This window comes from Phyllostomus hastatus, unplaced genomic scaffold (assembly GCF_019186645.2).
Source record: "Phyllostomus hastatus isolate PE091 unplaced genomic scaffold, TTU_PhHast_1.1 phas_contig_90, whole genome shotgun sequence".
In the NCBI taxonomy this organism is placed as follows: domain Eukaryota; kingdom Metazoa; phylum Chordata; class Mammalia; order Chiroptera; family Phyllostomidae; genus Phyllostomus; species Phyllostomus hastatus.
In genome coordinates this window covers 933,239-954,816 of record NW_025333984.1, presented here as the reverse complement: position 1 = coordinate 954,816, position 21,578 = coordinate 933,239, and the positions used below count along the sequence as shown (strand labels likewise).

Here is a 21,578-nt window from a genome sequence, read left to right as displayed (position 1 = left end):
TATTCCCAGTATATAGTACATATTTAATAAATGCTTGTTGAATGAATAAGTACTCAACAATGAGACTCTGCATCTTACACTCAGTAAATTCCCTGTGTCTTGAAACATTCAAGCATAATTTGGGTAGCAATATTGGGAATATTATAGAAGAGACCCCTGCACTAGACAGGAGGCTGGAACTGGTGGCCTCTAAAGTTTTTTCTCTCTGCATTTCCATGAAGGCCATTCTCTAAATCACTAATCATTTTATATAACAAGGTTGTTACTGCCATGAATGTTACAACTGGTCTTTTTTTTTGTCATAAGGAAGTGTGACAGCATTTCTTCAGAGAATGTCTCATATGTAACAACTGTATATAAAACTCAATATACCTGAACCTGAAATGGCAGGCTTTTGCTTTGCAAATGTTTCTGGCTTCCAAAAACTCCCTGTAGGTGATGTTTTAGCAAATCACAATGACTGAGTGGAAAACTATGGTAGACTGAAAGCATACTATCACCTTGAGCCTACAGACCCTGAAAAAAAAAAGGTTTTTCAGGTGGGTAATAAGCAATAATTGCCTTCCATGGTTAAAGTATTTAGAAACAATATTGTATTTTTAAGAAAAAAAATCCAAGAGCCATGAGTTAAAATACAAAGTTTACACTGAATATAATACCCTCTTCTGCTCCAGAACCCCAGGCTGGATTTGTTTTCTTATACTCAACAAATTAGGCACATTTATATTTAGATATATGAAAAATCATTTTGCCCTGGCTGGTGTGGCTCAGTGGATTGAGTGCAGGCCTGGGAACCAAAGGGTCCCCAGTTCGATTCCCAGTCAGGGCACATGCCTGGGTTGCAGGGCCAGGTCCCCAGTTGGGTGCACTCAAGAGGCAACCACACATTCATGTTTCTATCCCTCTATTTCTCTTTCCCTTCCCCTCTCTCTAAAAATAAATAAGTAAAATCTTTTAAAAAAATGTTTAAAGTTATTAGCAATTAAATACTCACAAAGAGAGCCAGGCAACAATGGAAGATGCCTAACATTCTGGGCCTCCAGGCCAACCCTGAATTTGGTAGGAGTTTCCCCTCACATTACACCTGCCCTAGCCTTTAGCACTTCTGGAGATGCTGTTTAACCAGCTCTCAGGCAAATCTTTGCGATGCCCAATTGCTCTCACTGTTAAGATGCTTTTCCTAGCTCTAATGGCTAACCTAAATTTCAGTTTCAAGCCATTGCACCTTGTAATTACATCCTCAGCCACTGTAAATAATCTGTGTCCTCTATTTTATCTTTCCCTTTTCTGTGTGATAGGAACCTGTGGAAAATGGAATCAGTTGCCTTGTTAGTACAACATACACACTGCACCTGAGCAAAATACAGCCAAGAGAAAATCAAATACTCTTGATCCCTGAGTGAAAAGCCATGTTATTGATCTTTTCCTTTTTCCTATCCTTCGGCTGATCTAAGTGTCTACACTGACATGCTCTACTGCTGTGGCATTTATGCCATCTTGGGGAATAGCTGTGTAAATGCTCCAGTAATTTTATACATCTTCAACATACTGTTGTGTTACAACTTGAGTATCTGAAGGACTGGGAAGGACGGATTTTCCTCCTCCTCCCACCCTCATGTAATATAAATCAAAATCCTCACTAATTGGCCCTCCTCCTGCATGTTACTGAAGTCTAGACTTGGTGGCGACCCCTTTCTGTGGAAGAGATTTAATGAAGGAGAAAGTGGATGGGAGGGAAGTTGGCAGGCAAAACATTACAGAGATACTATAAGAAACTTGGAAACAAGGAGTTTTTGGTAAGCAGAGATTAGAAGCTAAATGATACTGTTTCAAAACACACTACACATACATTGGTGAGTTTACTTTACCCTGAACCAAATGTTCCCTAAAATTGAAGAAACTAAAAGTTGTTAATGCAACACAGAAGCGTTTTCAACAATGCTCAGTAGTGACTTTCTTTCTTCCCCTACTTTCCTCAGGAACAATGAAAAACAAAACAAAATTTCCTAAATAGGTGACTTCAGGATTTCACTGAAAAACTTAAAAATTGCTAATAGTAGCCTGATACTCCCGGCAAGCCATGGGTGATTCAGATACAGAGCTCTCTGGAACCCAGTGTGGGCTGCAAGAGACAGCGCCCGAAGGGTTCCACATCAAGCTGAATGAACCAAGCCTGGATCCAGGGTCTCCCTATATGCTGCTAGTTTTATCTGAACTGCCTTCAGAAAACCACCAGCTCTCGAGACCATAACAATTTGGTTCGGAAATACCTGCCTCATTTGGTTTTTACTCTTTTCAAAAAGGGAGGACTGAAATACAGGAGAAATGTTGACACAGGAACTGCGGAGACAATTCTCCCAAACCACACTGACCATGCATGTCTAAGAAGGTCTGGGTCCAAGGTAGCTGATGCTACAGTAAGCTGGGGCAGTGATGGAAATGGGTTAATACAATCAATGAGGTACTTCAACTCATGGAGAGAAGATGACCTCCAATGAACATGTAAAGTGAATGCCTGTGACACCTGGCTGCTGAGCTCCGTTTGAGATACAGCATTCCCACAAGTTCAAGCTACTTATCTTCTCATGGCCTTCTCATTCCCCTCAACAACTACAGAGACCCCTCCATGCAGTGTCCCCATCTGTCTATATGTCTGCCTCCCAAACAAGAGCAAAGAGAGTGAAACATTTGACTTCATATCCCCAGGACCCCAGCACCTCCACATACTGGGTTCTCAAAACTGGTTCTGGGAGTAATTCCTAGAAATGCTGGGCCATCACAGAATAATGACTAGAAACATGGCTCTGGAACCAGACTCAGTGGGTTTAATTCATTTCAGAGCTATTTGACCCTGGAAAAATCACTAAACCTCTATAAGCCTCAGTTTTCTCCTCTGTAAAATGGGAGAAATAACAACACCCACCAGGTAGTGCTATTGTGAAGATTACATGGCATGTTGTCCATAAAGGGCTTAGCACAGAGCCTGGCTCAGTAAATGTTAATGATTATTAGCACCGCCCCCACCACAGGTGCTCAATAAAAACTTACTGAATTGAACTCAAACCAGTGGGAATGACTAGCAGATGTGAAGGCGGCCTGGACTTGCTATTTTTTTAAGGTTTTTCCCACCTCGCTCTGCACCAGATGACCTCTGAGAGTTTTTTCCCTTTGTTTCTTTCTTTTCTTTCTTTCTTTCTTTTTTTTGAGAAAAAAAGCATAAAATAGGGGATTGTTAGGCTGTACTTTTGCTGATTTTCAGTTTTTCATTCAGGGCAGAAAATCAAGTCTGGCAAAGTCAGGGAGGTGATTTTCTGAGAAATATGACAAGGCTATTAAAAACTCTAAATGAAAGTTGTGTAATGAGCATGAATCCGAATACATTTAAATTTCCTCTATATCTAGTAATTCCAGCAACAACCTTATATATTTTTAAAGTGTGCTTTTGTAAATGTGAGGAGACCAAGGCCCAAAAAGAATTTCTTCCAGGGTGGGGGTGGGGAAAGGCCCCACAATTGTCATGGAAATTAACCCCTGAAAATGCACTGGATTTTATTACCAAATGGATGCCTGAGACTACTAGAATTTTAGGGTCTTTACTATCAACAGAACAACCTGCATGCCTGAAATAATTAGGAAGAAGAGACTCAATTATCTAGTAAACTGAAATTTCAAACCACCCTGCTAACCTAAATGAGAAAAGCTGCTTAGACTAAAGCGTCATTACTTCTATTTAGACAAGACTTAGCAAAGATATACAAGGAGCTAAAGAATGGGACCCCACATTCTTCCCTAAGCCACAACAATGCCTGTTTATGTAAATAGGATTTCCAATAACAAAACGGAATCTGGAAAAAAACGTTTTCATTATTGTCTCTGAAAAAATGCAAAGGCAGAAGATGAAAGTCAAGGGGCTTTCACTATGATGGGCAATGAACACCCTAAAATATTTATTTTTATATAAGCCTGAGCCTGGATTCCAAGTAGATCTTAAAAACAGGCAATGACTCTCTCCTTAAAAAAGTCTGAGTAGGCACAAAGGTTTTTCTGACTCCTGGCAAGTTGACTGCATATTTATTCAAAAACTTAGTTTAAAAAGAAGTAAAAGTAGTAGAAGATATCTATTTACCTTTACTTGGCAGCCCCTTCCAAAATCTGGGCCAAAATATAAATATCACTGCCACCACCATCATCACCATCTGACAATCAAACACTCCCACATGACCATAACAACCTCCAGGCGCAAACTAAAAGCTCATTAAAGACTATATGAAGGCTATTTATAGAAGATCTAAACAAAGATGGAAAGAATTATTAGCAAAATTAATTCAACTGTTCATACTTTTGACAACTATTACTATTTGTTTGAACTCAAGTGTCCAGCTCCTTCACTGGCAGGTATTAATGACTATAAAGATACCACATATACAGAGTTTTAAACTGACCTTGTAGTTTCTTGGTTCAGGTTTTGACCTATACTCTGTATATCAGCCTTCCTGTTGCTGGTTAGGCAGCTGATAAGAGGCAGAAATCCTTGCTCATTAGGCCATTAGCTGCTGTTAAGCAAAGGGCTAGGGAGGGGGGTGTTCAGTGGCCCAGAGGAATGTGCTGGACTCTACATATAAAGCCAGCCCTGATCTGGGGTTAAGAATTTAACCTTAAAAGGCTGACAAGCCATAAATTTGCCTGAGGTTCATATATATGTGTGACTTTCACAGTTTATATTTCCTAGCCAGGACTTAAAGTCAAAACATGCCTCTGATTAATGAATGGTACTAATTGTTATTCCTGACTTGAGAGCATTAGTCTTTATCCAAAATATTTTCTTAAAAAACACACAATCTCATACCTGAAACTCTCTGGCTTAGGGGAGTTGGGATAACTAGTTAGAAAAAAATAGGAAGTGGAGTCTAATGTTATCCGTTACTGGATGCTACCATTTTGGTAGTTAACATTAACTCAAAAGTTTCCATTTCATTGTATCCATCAAGCAAAGTACAAAGAAATGCCCTCCAAATCTAAACATCTGAGATAAAGTAACCATCTGTAACAAAACAAAAAACTGAGCTGAGGCAGTTGCGGGGGTGCAGGGCGGGGACGGCGGCGGGGCGGCGGGGGGCGGGGGCTGAAGTATCTTCAAGCACATTGTGTCTAACTTATCTTGTTAAATATTTATACATAAGTAACAACCTTGGCCAAACTTGGAAGAGATAATAGATACAGCACAAACAAAAGATCCCCATAAGCATCAGGACAAAGAAAAAAAAACAAGGAATAGTCTAATTGGAATACACTTTCTAACCTGAAGTCAAATTTGAAACTAGGACAATAAAATCCTACAAGTGAAACAAAGTCCCTGAAATGTGATAGCTTCATCATGGAAAAGCGGGCTACGATGTGGTTAGCCTACAAGATACGTGTCAGCTCTACCCCACACTTAGCAGGGTTTTACAGGGCCTCCCTTCTCCTTAGAAAAAGGAAAAGACATTTGGTGTTAAGAAAAAGAGATTTCTAAGAACAAAGATGCTATTTGCATTCATTGAGAATTATGACAAAGTGAGAGAGAATGTAAACCACATAGCAATGATGTGAGGTACAAGTCAGATATATTTAGCCTTGTCCTATCTGTACAAAAAAAAAAAAAAGCCTTTTAAATACTCAGAATTCTTAGAAAGTGGAATGTAAATTCATGGGCGCATATTTTAGAGTTCTTCATCTGCAAACTAACTAAAGAATCAAATTTCACAATATCCCAAGAGAAGTAACCAGGTACCCAAACCAAATATGTGGGCAGAAATAGAAAGCCTGTTTTTTTTTCTCTAGAATCATTGAGGGCAGGCAATGTGGAGGAGGCAGAGAAAGATGGGGAAAGAGAGAAGGAAATCAGGAGTTGCAGAAAAAGGAAACACAACTTAAAACTAAAATATAGAGGAAAATATAAAACATTCCACTCATCTACTTTTTTAGAGAATAAGAAACATAAAACCATTCAATAAATATAACAAACCATAAAACACCTTCTGTTCTGAATTATAACCAGTTGAGAGAGAGTGTGAGAGTGGGAAAGTGGAAGGCAAAAAGGGGAGATGTGGAGAGCAGTCCAACAAATGTTGAAGGGAGGGCCCCAGTAGCTTTGAAGGTATACTGAACCCCAGGACTGTGATGAGTATGCACGGAACATCCAGTGTTCCCCTTTGCTATGAGTGTCAGAGCAACTTGGGGTACTTCTTATTATTGCTCTATAAAATGTTGATGAGCTTTTGGGGAATTTTACCCATATTTGTTGGTTGATAATACATTTCATTACCACTAGAACTTAACTTGAAAGTAAAACTGGATATTGTTGAGGGGGTCAGTGGGGGAAAACTCTGAATGACTGAACAAATGCTGGTTCCAAACCCCACCTTCAGGCTTAGTGAATGAGGTAACCTCACTCTCAAAGAACAAAGAAAGGCACTCTGACAGACAGCTTTTGAAGGCCAAAAGAACCTTTAGGCAACGTTTATTAAATTAACCCACAGCACTGAAGTTACAAAGGCAAGAAATGACTTAGGTTTTAGAAATTAACACTTGTATAAAATGTTCAGAATTCCATGGGGGAAAATAAACTATTATTTCAGAAATAAACTTTGAAGTTTTAAAGCAAAGCAGAAAAGCTGTTTCTGAAAACAGAAGGAACTATTTGAAACACTGAGCACAGTTCTTCCATGGCTCTTTAAAACTCTTCAAATTTAAACTGTGACTTCTGGGGATGGCCAGAAAAGATATACTCCAGAATGCCAGCAAAAGAGAAAACGGGAAACCATTAGATCCCTAGGGTAAGAACAAAAAGATCTCGGAAGATACATACCTCTGGCCACATTAAATTAAGCCAGGGACTAAACTAGAGGTTCTACCGGTCTCGGGGAACAAAAACTGTTTCCCAAACTAGTCACAAAGTTTTTAGCCACCCAGCAGAGATCTAGTAGGCTCTCTCTAGCCCATTCATTCTCACATTCATGTTCCTATTCATTCTCTCCCTCTCCTCCCCCCTGAACTCTGACTTTTTCTTGCTCTCCTTGCTCTTCCACTCTCCCTTCCTCCCTAACTCCCCCCAATACATTTCTTCTGTATAGGTCTCTAAGTCCACATCAGTGAAGCATAGCAAAGATGTGAGAAATCAAAAGAACAATTGATCTGTTCTGGGCAAGACCCTCTCTTTAGGGCTGCAAGGTTCTTACCCTCAAGGAGTTTACACTTGGAAGCAGCCCTTCTCTAACACACATACAAGTTACTTGGGATCTTGTTTTAAAATACCAATTCTGCCTGGCCGGCATAGCTCAGTGGATTGAGCGCGGGCTGGGAACCAAAGTGTCCCAGGTTCGATTCCCAGCCAGGGTACATTCCTGGGTTGCAGGCCAGAACCCCCAGGAACCGCACATTGATGTTTCTCTCTCTCTCGCTCTATCTCCCTCCCTTCCCTCTCTAAAAAAAATAAATAAATAAATAAAATATTTTAAAAAAATACCAATTCTGACTCAGTAGGTCTGCAATGGGGCCCGAGAGTCTGCATTTCTTACAAACTCCAAGGTGGTACTGATGCTGGTGGTCCAGGAGTCACACTTTAAGAAGCGAGGCTCTAGTAAGAAGAAAAAAGTCAAGTACATAATTATAAGAGCAAGCAAGATCCAACAGATTGAAGAAGTACAGTGATAGCAGGGTTCAAAGGAGAAAATGATCACATCTAGACATGGGGAATCATGAAGCACTTTATGAAGAAGATAGCATTGCACTGACACATTGAAAGATAGGTAAAACTGCAGCAGGCATGGATGAGAGCAGTCAGGTAGTCTATAGGCAAAAGCTCAGAGGCAGACTACTACAGGGTCCTTTCAGTAATGAGTTAGCAGCCTGTTATGCTTAAGTAGTGAGCACATACATTCCAAGGATATAAAAATGAGATACACAATGGAAGCACACTTGCAAGATTTAGCCATTTAATCTGGACATGAGATGTGTAAAAAGAGAAGTCAAGGATGATTCCAAGGTTTCAAGTCTGGGTACCAGAAATGCTACCACCAGAAATGTAGAATGTTGGAGTAAGGCAGGTTTGTGCAGATAGGAAAAGCAAATGATGCATTAATTTTAGTCTCTGTTGAAAGTGAAGCACTGGCTGGGCTTCTGGATGGAGAAAGCCAGCAGGCAACTGGGAAATCCTAAACTGGAAAGCAAGGAAGAGGTCAGGTTGGAAATATATACGGAAATCATTCAAAGAGCAAGAATAATGAAGTCATGGGAATGGATGTGGGAATGACCGGAGAGAGAACAGAAAGGGCAAAGGACATGAGCTACTGAAACACTTGCATCTAAAGGGGTGGGAGGAAGAGGGCAAACAAGCAGACAGATTCAGCTTTACAGTAGAAGGGGATCCCAGAGTAAAGAATGTCACAAAAGTCAAAGGAGTGTGGGAATTTAAGGCAAATGCTTCATGTCCAGACCATACTCCTTCCCCTCATAATCCATTGGGTATACTGGAAAAAGCAAGAGCTGTGGAGTGAGACAAACCAGGAGGCAAATCTTAGCTCTACCACTTACACAACTTTTGGGAAAGTAAACTTTTCATCTGTAAAATGGAGATAACAACACCTACCTTTCAGGTTTGCTGGGTAGATTAAATGAGAGATTAAATATAAAGCAACAAGCACAGCCCTGGCTGGTATGTCTCAGTGGACTGAGTGCCAGACTGTGACCTAAAGGGTCTCTGGTTTGACTCCCAGTCAGGGTAAATAGCTGGGTTATGGGCTGAGTCTCCAGTAGGGAGCGCTCAAGAGGCAACCACAATTGATGTTTCTCTCCCTCTCCTCCCTCTCTTCCCCCCTCTAAAAATAAATAAATAAAATATTTTTAAAAAATAAAGCAATAAGCACATAATAGTCACTCCATAAATGGTAGTTTCTGTGAGTCTTTTTTTTTTTTTTGGCTCTTCCAAACTATCCCATCAACCTGAAAGTGACCTCAAAAAAATCTATTGGAGAACAAAGAGTTTCAAGCATACAATGAATGAAAAAAAAAAAAACCCTGATGAAGGCAACCTCTTAAATAAACAACAGGGAAATTAAAGAAATCATTCATGTCAGAGAAACAGAAAATTATACAACCTCCTCCCCCCACCAACCAAAAAGAAAACACGTTACATCTACATAGAAACTTAAGAAAAGATCAGCCCAATTACACAAGTATTTCTAGTATTTGCTTATCATCACATGTTTCAGAGACTAGCCAGCAGGGCCCACTCTGAAGTGGAATAGAGACCAGAGCTCCAAAAGCTACACGCTGCCAAGTGGGACAGTACTCACTGTAAGGGAGGGTCAGAGGGACCTCCATGTTGCAACCAGGCAGGTTGGTGGAACTCAGAACTTGCAGAAACTTTATGAGTGGCTGCATTGTTTGTATGTAAGGTATGTGAAAGCAGGGCTTTTGTGACATAAATCTCAGTATGATTGTGAAAGACCACCCACTGCTAAGAGTAACAACTTTCAAACAGTTTAACACATTTAGTTATTAATTATTGCTATCAAAATCAGAAATCTGATCCCTCAATTCTAACGCATTTCTCTACATAGAACTCTCTCCCTCCCCTCCTCCCTCTCCCTCTGTATGTGTGTGTGTGTCTATTTGGTAGTACACACCATTTTATTTGCAAAGTCTTGGACCATGACAACATATACTCATACTTTCTCTTAATCATGAGAGTTCTTGATGTCTTGGCAGTTTTTTTAAATCACCAGATGTTGGCAAAATACATCTTAAGACACGTCACATGCAAAACCCTGGAAAACATCATCCACACCCATATCTTCCAACTTGAGCCTATAAGCTGATGTGTCCCAACTATGCTTCTCCTGAACTCCAAAAAAAAAAAATATACACTCTTTCCCAGTGATCTCATCTATTCCCAGAGTTTCAATTATCTAGATGCTGATAATGTCCACGTACGTATCTACAGCCCGGATTTCTCTCTTCTGTGATCTGAAACACACTCTCAACTACCTAGCAGACATTTCTGCCTCAATGATCAAAGGACCCCTCAAATTCAGCCTGTTCAAAATCAAACTCATTATTTCACCACTTAAAAATAGGTTCCCCACCCTGGCTGGTGTGTGGCTCAGTGGATTGAGTGCCAGCCTATGAACCAAGAGGTTGCCAGTTCAATTCCTGCTCAGGACCATGGCTGGGTTGTGGGCCAGGCCCCCAGTTGGGGGGTTTGAGAGGCAACCAATCGATGTATCTCTCACACATCAGTGTTTCTCTGCCTCTCTTTCTCCCTCCCTTCCCCTCTCTATAAGTAAATAAAATAAAATAATAACATTTCTAAAGCTAGATTTCTCTTATATTTCATTAATTTATTCATCAAGTGCATACTAGGTACTTAGTATGTGTCATAATCCCACCACCTAGAAAAACTGGAAGTTACAGACTCCCCCTTCTGTCCTCATATCCAGTCATTAAGCCATGTCTACTTTACTGCCTCTATTCTCTCAACTGATCTTTTTTCTCCTATTTACTGTCCCATTTTTTCATGTGCATTTCTGAAACTCCCTGCTACTCCTCATTCTCCAGTCATCCTCTATGCTGAATAGCATTTTCTCTTCTTTTAATATTTTCATGGAGCTCACATGGACAAAAACTAGGGGAAGGGTGGTAATGGGAGGGAAGTGGGGAGGGTTGGGGGGGCTGGATTGGGAGTAAAAGGGAGAAAACTGTATTGAACAATGATTAAAATAAAAAAATAAAAAAATATTTTCATGGAGCTTAATCATCCTTGGATACAGCTCAAGGAAATACCTCCGCATTTCCTGCCTATATCTCTAGTTCATCCTTCCTCCATTTCCCCACATCTGTGCTCCAACCAATCCAAACTATTCCAGTCCAACAAATGTGTCATTTTTATCTCAGCTCTGTACCTTGCACACACCTAGGTGAACTAGCAATGTGCTAACACAACTAGGCACCCTTCCTCCATAGCTCAACAGCCCTTAGACCCCCACAGGGCACCCAACTTTATGGCAGCTCTCATCTTGCAGCCTTGACATCCATGATTTTCGTTAACTCCCTCCCTAGGCAGTGAATTTATCTTATTCATCAGCTTTTAGCTCAGTACCTGGCATAGAATCAGTGCTCAATAAATGTTGGTTGAAGTGAAAAATGAATTTTAAAACTTTTGAATATTTATGCACAGACAACATACAAAGTTCACTGTTAGTAGATTCCTTTGCTGAGACTTTCCATGTTTTCTAAAACAGTCAAATGTAGCCCCCAATACAATCAGTCCACAAACCCTAACCTGGAAACAGCCTCTTGGGTCACATTCTCATTTCTGTGGAGTTCAACATGAAATGCAGGCAGCGTTAGAAGTAATTCTCCATAATGAGCCAAATTCACAGTATGAGTTGACCATCACTACTTACTGAAGATCACATCTCTGTATTTAGGGAAATGATGGAACTTCATAAATGACCACTAGCTCTTTGATATCAGTGTCAATTAGTTCTGCAACAATTTGGGGGCAATCTAATTGAAAATGGTTTATTTGAGCTCTTGAAAAACTGTACCCCCTAGCTCTTCCTAGTGTAACTTAGGTTTACTCTCTAGATTTTGAAGGGCGTACAGATGTAGAGATATTATATGTGTATATGTATGAATGTACAAGTGTGTATGTGTGTGTGTTGGAAGCAAGTGGGCCAGAGCTCAGAACCTCCAGATTCTTTATGAGTGGCTTATTGTTTATACCAGAGATATATGAAAGCAAGGCTTTCAGGACACAAATGTAAGGTATGATTGTGAAAGGCCACCCACTGCTTAGAGTAACAATTAACAACTTTCAAACAGTTTAAATAGCACATAATTATTAATTGTGGCTATCAAAATAATAGGAGTATATATTTATACATATATAACCTATGAATATAAATATATAAAACATATCCAAACACCACATTTAGATAAAGTTGCAGCTACAAATCTCTCTCTACTTGACACATCTTCCTCAAATTTCAGTTTTGAAAGAGGGGCAAAAGGCTCCCAGGGTCACAGAGAATAGATAAATAAGCTTTCATTCTTCCACTCCTTCCTCAGTCTCTGCTTCAGATCAGCTTAGACAATGATGCATTCAGAGAATCAGTCATTTTCTAGGTATATGCCATGCTAGGATCTCATTCAACAGCGATCAAGTCCTCTAGTCCATGTCGTTAGCTGTTTAGTCTTACATTCATTCTAAACTAATAACTATGTACCAGCCACTCTACTCACCAATCCAAAGGATATGATAAATTAAGCATGGCTCCTGCATTCAACAAGCATAGGGTCTGGCAGAGGCTATAAATAAACTATGTACTTCAAAAACAAGGATATTAAGTAAGAAGAAGCACAGATAAAGTATTTGGGGGGAACCAAATACAATTGGGACATATCTCTGTCTTATCTCTGCACACATGCAAAGTTCCACATTTAAATTATTTTCCAATCCTTTCGGTGTGTTACGTGCCAGTTAACCTTCTTATATATACCAGAAAGAAGGCGTTTAATCTCCTTCCTGTATCCAGCACTCTAACCCTTCCTTTCTTCAACCATCCAAACCAAAATTTTAGAAAGAGCAATGGGCATTCCCAGGATTCCAGTATGCAGAGTTTGGGAGAAGGGGAGCAGAGCCATAACTAAGGAGGAAACTATCAAATAGAATTCTGATATTTTAAAATGAACATCATCCCTTTCTTTTTTACCCTCTTTCCTACATGGGCCTCTATCTGAAAGAAATCCTGATGGGTCATTCCTAGCCAACTAATTTGAGTTTTCCCAGCTGACTTTAAAAGTTTACCCTGCCGTGGCTGCTGTGGCTCAGTGGATTGAGAACCACAGTCTTTGAACCAAAGGTCGCTGGTTGATTCCCCGGCATGGATAAAGCCTGGGTTATGTGGGCCAGGTCCCCAGGAGAGGACGTGTGAGAGGCAACCAATTGATAATATCTGTCCCACATAGATGTTTCTCTCCCTCTCTTTCTACCTCCCTTCCCCTCTCTCTAAAAAAGTAAATAAATAAAATCTTTTTTTTAAAAAAAGTTTCCCCTAATGCATACAAAAATTAAGAGAACTCTAATGAGGCCCTTTATCCTACTCCAATAAAATTTCCATGGCTGGAAGTCCACTTTGGGTTATGTCCTTTTAAATATACATTTATGAAGCATGATGTTAGAGGTAAGAAACACCAAACACTGAGAAAAAACTTACACTCAGTACATATTTCTGTAACTGACACCAATTTCATCATTATTTTCACAAACCTAAATAAAGTGAAGATAAATATATGCATTTATGTGTATGTGGATATGTTCAACTTATCTTTAAACTACTTAGAACAGCCTTGTAAACAAGCACAGAAAACTTACCTCTTATGAAATCTGGTTAGTCTACTTTTTCTAGGGAGTTAAAGTGCAGCCAAATGAATTAAACCAAAGTCCTTTATCAGTTACCTATAGACAACAAATGGATTTTGGACCTGAAAAAGTGCTTATTTTGTTATTAGTAAAAATGAATCAACTACTTAAATATTGGCTTTATGGAAATTTTATATTCATAATACATTTCTAACTCCATTTATTCATTTAGTCTACAAATATTTGTTGAGCACCTATTAATTGTACCGTGCACTGTGCTAGACACCAGGGTTACAAAGATCAGATGCAATCCCCAACCTCAAGGAGATTACAGTCTAATTGAGATATTATGAACATGTACCTTGAAGATGTCATGATCAGGATTTATAATTTCTAGTAATAAAGTTATTTTCAAAAGGCAGACTCAAAAAGCCCAATTAAAATTCAACTCTAAAAGTTTGTCTGATACTACATGTATAGAAAATAAATCCATGCTTCATTATGAATGGAAATTTTGAAAAATACAGAATATTCTCAAAATCATCACTTCTGAGAAATGTACATCTTTCAACTTTCACGTGGACAGATGGAATACAATGAGTAGAGGTTTCTTCTTTTTTTTGTAGGATATTATTTATTTATTTTCAGAGAGAGGAGAGGAGAGGGAGAAAAACATCATGTGTATAATTGGTTGCCTCTCAAGCGCCCCCTACTGGTGCCCTGGCGTGCAACCCAGGGGTGTGCCCTGGCTGGGAATAGAACTGACGACCTTTCAGTTTGCAGGCTGGCGCTCAATCCACTGAGCCACATCAGCCAGGGCAGAGGTTTCTTTTATAATGACTTCGATGTTTTTGTCCGTTCTTTTTGCCACTTTCACTTACATTTTATCTCCCTTCCTATCAATTATTTATCAACATAAGCCTATTAAGTATACTTCAAAGAGCTTCGTAGATTTACTAATCTAGCATATAACTACAATTTCAGCTACTAGAAGTAATTGACTGTTTGGCACACTAGCGATGCATTTTGGTCCTAACACTGACTCCTTTTTACTCATAAGGAAAACACAGATTCACGAGACTTTATCTAGCTATATACAAAGAGAGTCAAAAGTGAAAATACCTTCCTTATTAATCAATCTGGATTCATTTTTGTTTAAAAATAGCAGAGAGGTATTTCTAATAATTTATCACTTGAATGCCTGATCTTTAATTGGCCTAATTTGAAAAACAGAACTAAATCTTTACTTTTCATATCCAACAAGGTATTCAAGCGAGACTACAATGTTCTAATGAGCATTTTCCCCTCATACACAGCATTTCAAAACACACATTTTCTCTGCTGATATGCCCATCTTCACCTTGCTTCTGAATTGCATTCTCCCAGTCATTACATCTCAGAAGGTAAATTCCCATTACTTTATGTTGTCTCTAAAGCCAGCCTGGTGCTTATGGCTTGGATTCTATTTTCTGATGCTCATTTCTTAATGGAGTGCTAGGGGATCCTCTTTCAAGCCAGACCATTTGCTAAATAGGGGCAGATGAGTGGGGGATTTTTCTGCCCCCACTCTCCAATAGACCCTAGATTACCAAAAACATCAAACCTGTTTATAAGCTTGGCTAGGGCTGAATAGATGTTGGCTCCTGGTATGGCCTCTTGATTTGCGCCTGTGCACAAATTCTGATCCTAGGTTACAGAAACCTGTGAGGTACTTCAACAACAGGTCTGTGCATGTGTTATAGCTCAACTCCCAAATATGGTAATGTCAACATTAGTGAGAAAGGTCTAGCTGACATTAAATCAGAGAGAGTTTGATTTAAGAGATGTCTTATAATGTATGTGCTCTAGTAAGCAGTTGCGCTGTAATGACACTAAGTCATTCATAACAATGTTGCTAATTTCAATTTGTTCTTTGAGTACTCAACATTAATAAGCCCTGCCTGATGGTAAGAGTCACTAGCTAACCCAAGTAAGCCTGTATTTGTCTCCATTCAAAATAGACGTTGTATGAAAAGTTTGTCCACATACCCCAGTGATATGCTACAAAAATTTGGACTTAGGCTTTTAAAATAAGTAAAGTGACGTATAGCTTAAGAATTTGGGAGTTCTTAGTGAATATATCATGATCTAGAAATTCATCATTATCAATTATCAATTATGTGCTAAATGACCTATGGTATTCTAAGCATTGTGTTCAATACTGCATCAAAAGGACTGCTTTCCCTTTAAGAAGCTTATAATCTAAAACATACAAACAACCATATGCAGAAAAAAGCTAGAGATCAGAGTAAAAGGAAGCATTCACAAAAATGTACAAATTCAGCATGCCAGAACTTTTCAGTTGAGCAATATGATCCCCAGTGAAATTCTTTCCAAATGATGTATCGTGTGCACAAGTTACAAGTGATTATCTTCAATTTTCTTGGAAATGAGTAATAAGATACCCCTTAAGACCCATGTTTTTGTATATGCATCAAACACTAAAGTTGGCGTGGTCATTGATAGCTGCCATTTAAGGAGAAAACATATTTTCTGTTTTGTCTCAGAGCAAACAAATTCAGGCCTCTTTTCTCCCAGGTTGGTAATAAGCAGCCTTTTTCTAGGCTACAATGAACAGCCAACATTACAACTCTAAAGATGGAAGTAACAGAATGCTGAAAAATATTGCATCAAAATATTGGATACAATCTATCAGCCTATAAGGAAAAAAATTGCAAAATTGACACCATCTGCAGCATCCAGCATCCATCAAAATCTTCTTATGCCTGTTTTTACTAATGCTTACAAATGGAATTTGCTCCAAGAATTAAGAAAACTTTTTAAGATGGCGGCCCTATTAAGAGATTCCTCCCTATCTCCACTTCATCTCTTCTGTTCTTTTCCCTTGCCCAGGCTGGCTATTGTGACCATTTCAGCCAATTTCCTGGAGGTATTTTCTAGCCCTTTTCACCCTATTTAATCCTACAAGTTTCCTGAGAAGCCTGTTTACTTGTATGCTCCCCCACTAGACTTTGAGTGCTTGACAAAAGGGACTGTGTCTTACTCCTCTCGGCACCCCCAGCACCTAACAGAGCCTGCCAAGGAGCAGGAAGTCTTAGACTCCTTTCAGGACAAGGTGCTCCACTGATCATCAGCCATCTCCTCAATCAGACTGAGGAGCCCCTCTAAGCATATATCCGTACCAAACATCAGGATTAATGTAATCAATCTATTCAGAACACCTTTGAAAGAATTTGCTAAACTGTTCCAACTTAGCATATAATAATACAACTTTTTGAAAGTTTTAACAAATCACCTGTTCGCCCAAATGTCTAGTGCAGTCTCAGAGGAGGGAAAACCCTCCCACACCTCAGTTATTTGCTCGCTGACATTAGGCCTGCTAACTGCTTCAAACTGACTGGGGAACTGCGGCTGACAACCCAGACACCATTGTCAGTTCTCACACTTTGAAAAACAACAACAAATACCCAACTCTCTCTTCGTCACAGGGCTGCTAATTTTATTTTTATGTTGTTTCATCTATTTTGAGAAACTCCAAGTTTCTTTGTCTTTTCATGGCTGCTTTTTACTCATACGGGCATTTGGCCTTCTGAATTGGTTCTTGGACTTTCCAAGGTCCTCTAAGGCAAGATTCTTCAATCTTTTGGGAGTTGCAACACTTCTACAGTTTGTTTGATTTTCTAATTCTCATCCCTCCCCTTCACCATCACCCCCCACAAAAGTGGTGTATGGCATTCATAAAGTGAATTACACTTGATTTTTGTTTAGAGGAATTTTTTTCAGACTTCTGTAACATTCCCTTGAGACAATTGGAAACATCATTGTCTGATTACTAACTCACTTTCCTTGTCTAAAATTGTATCCATTCTTGATTGCGCCTGTGGGTAGGTTAAGCAAAACAAAATAAACATCTAGACTTATGAGCTCATTGGCTTTTTTTCTGAATTTTTCTAAATTAAATAAGGGCAAAAGAGCTGCAGTGAAAGTCAGTTATATGGATTTTTCTGCCAAATGCTAACTCTGTGTGCCTGGTTTCCATCTGTGGTGCTTTCCAGGTTACAAATCCCTAAAACACACACACACACACACACACACACACACACACAACACTGAGGTATGAAAAGATCTATGGATTTGGGCGACATGCTATTTAGAATTGCTATCCTGTGCCTTTGAACACTCGAAAAGAAATGGGAACGTAAGATTGCCAGGCTTTTAGATCAGCTTTGTGAAAGTCTAGTGTAGTCCTTCAGCAACAGTGATTTATTTTTTAGGCTGGCTGATTTCAAATGCCATTTAGTCTCATCCATATTAGCATAAGAAATGTACCTTATTCACTCTAACCCAATTCTGCTAATGTCAGAAGTTAGCAGTCAATCCCAAATGCTCCCCCTAAGTGAGATAGGACATTCTTGAGGATCTCTCCTTACTGTGACCAAATTTCATTTTATCTGGGACAAAGAAAGCTTTAATGCCATTATTACAGTGGAGCCAGCAAACTGAACATAGCTTAAAATATAGATGGGGGAAAAAATGTCAAGTGGTCATCATGATGGCTCGTAACTCAAAAAATTTGCAGCTCTCTTTCCATTTCTAACTACTGATAGACAGCAGCAAATTACACATTTATTCATTTTGAAATTATGCACTTGCCATTGTATTTAGTCTGCCATTATCGTCTTTTCTCTGAAATACTGATGAGCTCTTTCCACACATGGACATTAGGATTTTCACCATGTTTTACATATCCACAGTGACCATATTTGCCCAGCTAAAACTCAGAACATATGGTCTCATGCCAGCACAAAGTATTGGAAATCTGCACTGCCCCAGTAAATCCAGGATATATGGTAGTTGTATGGGTATCACCATATTTGAAATTTGGCTTTGCTCCAAGGCAAGTCAGAACAGTGCCTGCCATGTAGAAGGTGCTCAACACTGCATATGTTTGTTAAATAGAAGTGAAGTAGGGAACGTTGGATTCACATGGTAAAGACCCTTGGAAAGTAATTTTTGTACGGAGTTTGGGAAATACTAGTTGGAAATGATAAATTTACCAGTCCCTGTTCTCTATAATATGGTTATCCTTAGGCCCAGAGTAAAGGAGCTGGGAAGGAGAGGGAGCACAGGCCAAATCTCATACACACAGTGTGTGGGCCCTCCCAATACTTTTATACAGATGCTGCAAAAAGGCAGGCAGCCAGAGAGCTGGGGGAGGGGAAAGGGGGAGGAGCGAAGGCCTGAGTGTGTGTAGAGGGGGTTGCTCAATCAATATCTGCATTCCGTCTGGCCGTTTTCTTCTTTTAAGCACAACCTTTACTCCCTGGTTTCAAATCATCCAACCACAACTCTGGACCAATTCGCCTTGTGGGGGCTCACCCTGTGAAGACCAATTTTTACATTATCACCAAAAGTATGTTCTCGGGCTTCAGAAATCTAATTACCATGGCACTTTGAGAGGGAGAGAGATTCGCCGAGTTACTTCAGCTCTGTGGAACTGATTCATGGGTTGCCCCTTAGAGCTTCTGCGCACGCCCACGTGGTATGTTATTCACGCTTAACAGCAAAAAAGGTAGTTCTACCCTTCCTTAGAGGGAAGTCCTGCAAAGCAATATGTAACATACACACAAATGCATTTCAGTCACCAAAAAGGGTGACCAATTACCTTTGCATCTACACAGCAGGCTTGCTTGGCTCTTTTTATCCACCTAAAGAAAAGACCGAGAGCGCGCTGGCTGCGTAGGTAAACCTCCCGCTAGTGAACGATAGCTGGCAGCACCCATAGGGCACGCATCACACTCACAACTTGGTCCAACCATCAAGCCCGCCTCTCTGACTTTTTGAGAGCCAAGAGCTAAGTTTGGGCGAGGGCGGCTCTCCGATCCCTCAGAAGCGCGGGACCCGCGCCTCCCTGGATGCATTGGTCGGGAAAAGACCCTGGAGGCCAGAAATGCCTTACGGTTTGTGAATACTCCTGGCCGTTTCTTCAGAGCGCACGTCTGGTAAATTAACCTGTTTGAAACCAACTCCTCTTGCCCGCATTGTCAGTGTAGCAACTTGTTCTGATGAGATTCTAAGTCGGCCTTTTAGTAGTCCAACTGTGGGACAGTCAATCACACAAGGCCATTAATATTTGTCTGTTGACAGCGGCAACCCTCAGCTAAGGCTAAAACATGCCCTTACAAAGCGATCTGATAGTGCAGAACAAAAGGCAGGAGTTCAGAAACTTTTCTCCACCTAAAATCATCTCCCCTTCAGGGTCCATTCTGTCAAAAAGGCTGATGAATTTGAGAGTGAGAGGAGTTATATCATCTTTAGACTCCTGCTCCTTCGTCCAGCAGCACCATTTTTGAAGCGATTTTGCCAACCTAGAGAAGGGACGCTGTTTTGAAGGAAAAGGCTCAGTCCTCCTCATTTGGGGGACTCTCCTCTTCAAAAGTTTCCCTCTGTGTATCTTTACCTGCTACTGCTGATTCGGAGACCTGTCCTCAACTTTGCCTGCACTTGGGCCCACGAGCTCGGAAACCCAGGCTTCGGGAAGGAGGGCCTGGGGGCAGGTTGGGGAAAGAATGACTGAACCTGTGGTCCAGCAAAGGCTGACATTCTGGCACTTACGTGTGAGCGAGGGTGGCAAATTCCCGAGGCACCGGTTCGGATGTGAGGCGCTAGTTTGCAGAGGCCCGGGGAACCAGCTCCTACCTTCCCACCCTCCCCCCAAAATGGGCGCTCTGGAACAGGCCATCCCCGCTGATCCTCCTACTCGCACCTTCCCTGACAGTAGAGCAAATATAGGGAATGCAGTTAGGTCCACACATACTCTTCTTCCTTCTCTCGGGAGAGCTGGTCGGCTCGGGGCACAGCGACCACTCCCAGGTGTCCAGCAAGCAGGGTGCACGACCGCGGCCTCCCCCACCCCGGGGCTAGAGCACTCGGGGTAGTGCCACCACGCGCTCCCGAGCCCTCCGTTGGGCTCGGGGAACGCGCGAGGGACTCCTCCTCACCTGGCACGGGGGTTTCAGGCACCCACTTGAGTCCGGGCTGCAGTCTCTGGAAGAAGGAGCGAACCTGGTGACAGGTGGCGTCCGGTGGCGGCGGTGGAGGCTGCGCCTGTCCCGGGCAGTCCAAGCTGAACAGCATCGCCACCACCAAGCACGCGGTGCGCACGGACCCTGCCATCCTGCTGAGCGGGAGCGAGGGGAGCGCGGGAGAGTGGCGGAGGGAACGAGAGCAGTCCCACGACAAGGCAAGCCTGGCAGTGGCCGGAGGAGCGGGAGACGTGCCGCTACCCAGCCGCTGCAAAAGTTTCCTCGCAGCTACCTGGGCGCTGGGCGAGGGCGGGAACACTCGGCTCCAAGGGCGGGGCGGGGCTGGCCGAGGCGGGGCGGGGCGGGGCGAGGAGGCACCGGGTGGGGCGGGGCGAGGCCAACTGCTGGGCCAAGGGGCGGTGGCGAGCCTGCGGGTGTGGGGCGCAGGGCTGCGGGGACTGATGGAGCCCGCGGCGTGGGGACCAATGCGGGCAGCACGAAACGTAGACGCCGAGCGCCTGCGATGGCTCCCGGCAGCCTGGCCCGGCTATCCGCCCGCCGCCGTTCTACACAGGGCGCTCTGGCACAACTACTGCAGAGGGGCTGCAGGCTCGGGCGTGCTGATTGGCTTCCCAGCAGCCGTCCCCTCTGACTGGCTCTGGGAGAAGTTCCCCAGCCTCACTCCTCCTTCCCGCCGCCCATTGGCCTACAACCGGGAGGGCTTTTCCCTTGAGGATTTTTTGCAATCTCTCCATCCTTCCTTGGGGTGTGTGGGGGTTCCTCGCTTAAGTTCCCCTCTCTGCTTTGCCACAGTTCTCCCCACCACCACCCCCAGCCCGGTCCAACTCATCTCTGGCCACCAGAACCACACAAGGTCATCCCCCCCGCACAAAAGCCACCTTCTCTTCTTGATCTCTGAGGGGCTTCCCTCGAAAGGTTTTTCCGTGGCAGCTACGGCTGAGTTCACAAACCCGACCCACAAATAGTCACCATCAGGGGCAACTGGGGCTCGCTGGCGGGTTCACAGCCTGTCTCATCTCTGAGTACAGTACCTAAAAAGTCTGAAAGCCTGGGAGGCTTACTAGGTTTGATTTAATAAAACCACACAAAGTCGGAGAAAGCACCTGATTCCAGGATGTTAAAAGAAT

At 41.8% G+C, this 21,578-nt stretch overlaps 1 protein-coding gene across 1 annotated transcript in view; it reads right to left on the bottom strand.

The window, feature by feature from the left end:
- Positions 1-20,757, bottom strand: part of GPC3 (glypican 3) — a 430,866-nt gene extending 410,109 nt beyond the window's left edge. The window contains exon 1 of the mRNA XM_045852238.1: positions 20,407-20,757. Within this exon, the coding sequence (XP_045708194.1) occupies positions 20,407-20,581 (175 nt within the window). The 5' untranslated portion in view covers positions 20,582-20,757. The remainder of the gene's footprint in view (positions 1-20,406) is intronic.
- Between the last annotated feature and the right edge of the window lie 821 nt (positions 20,758-21,578).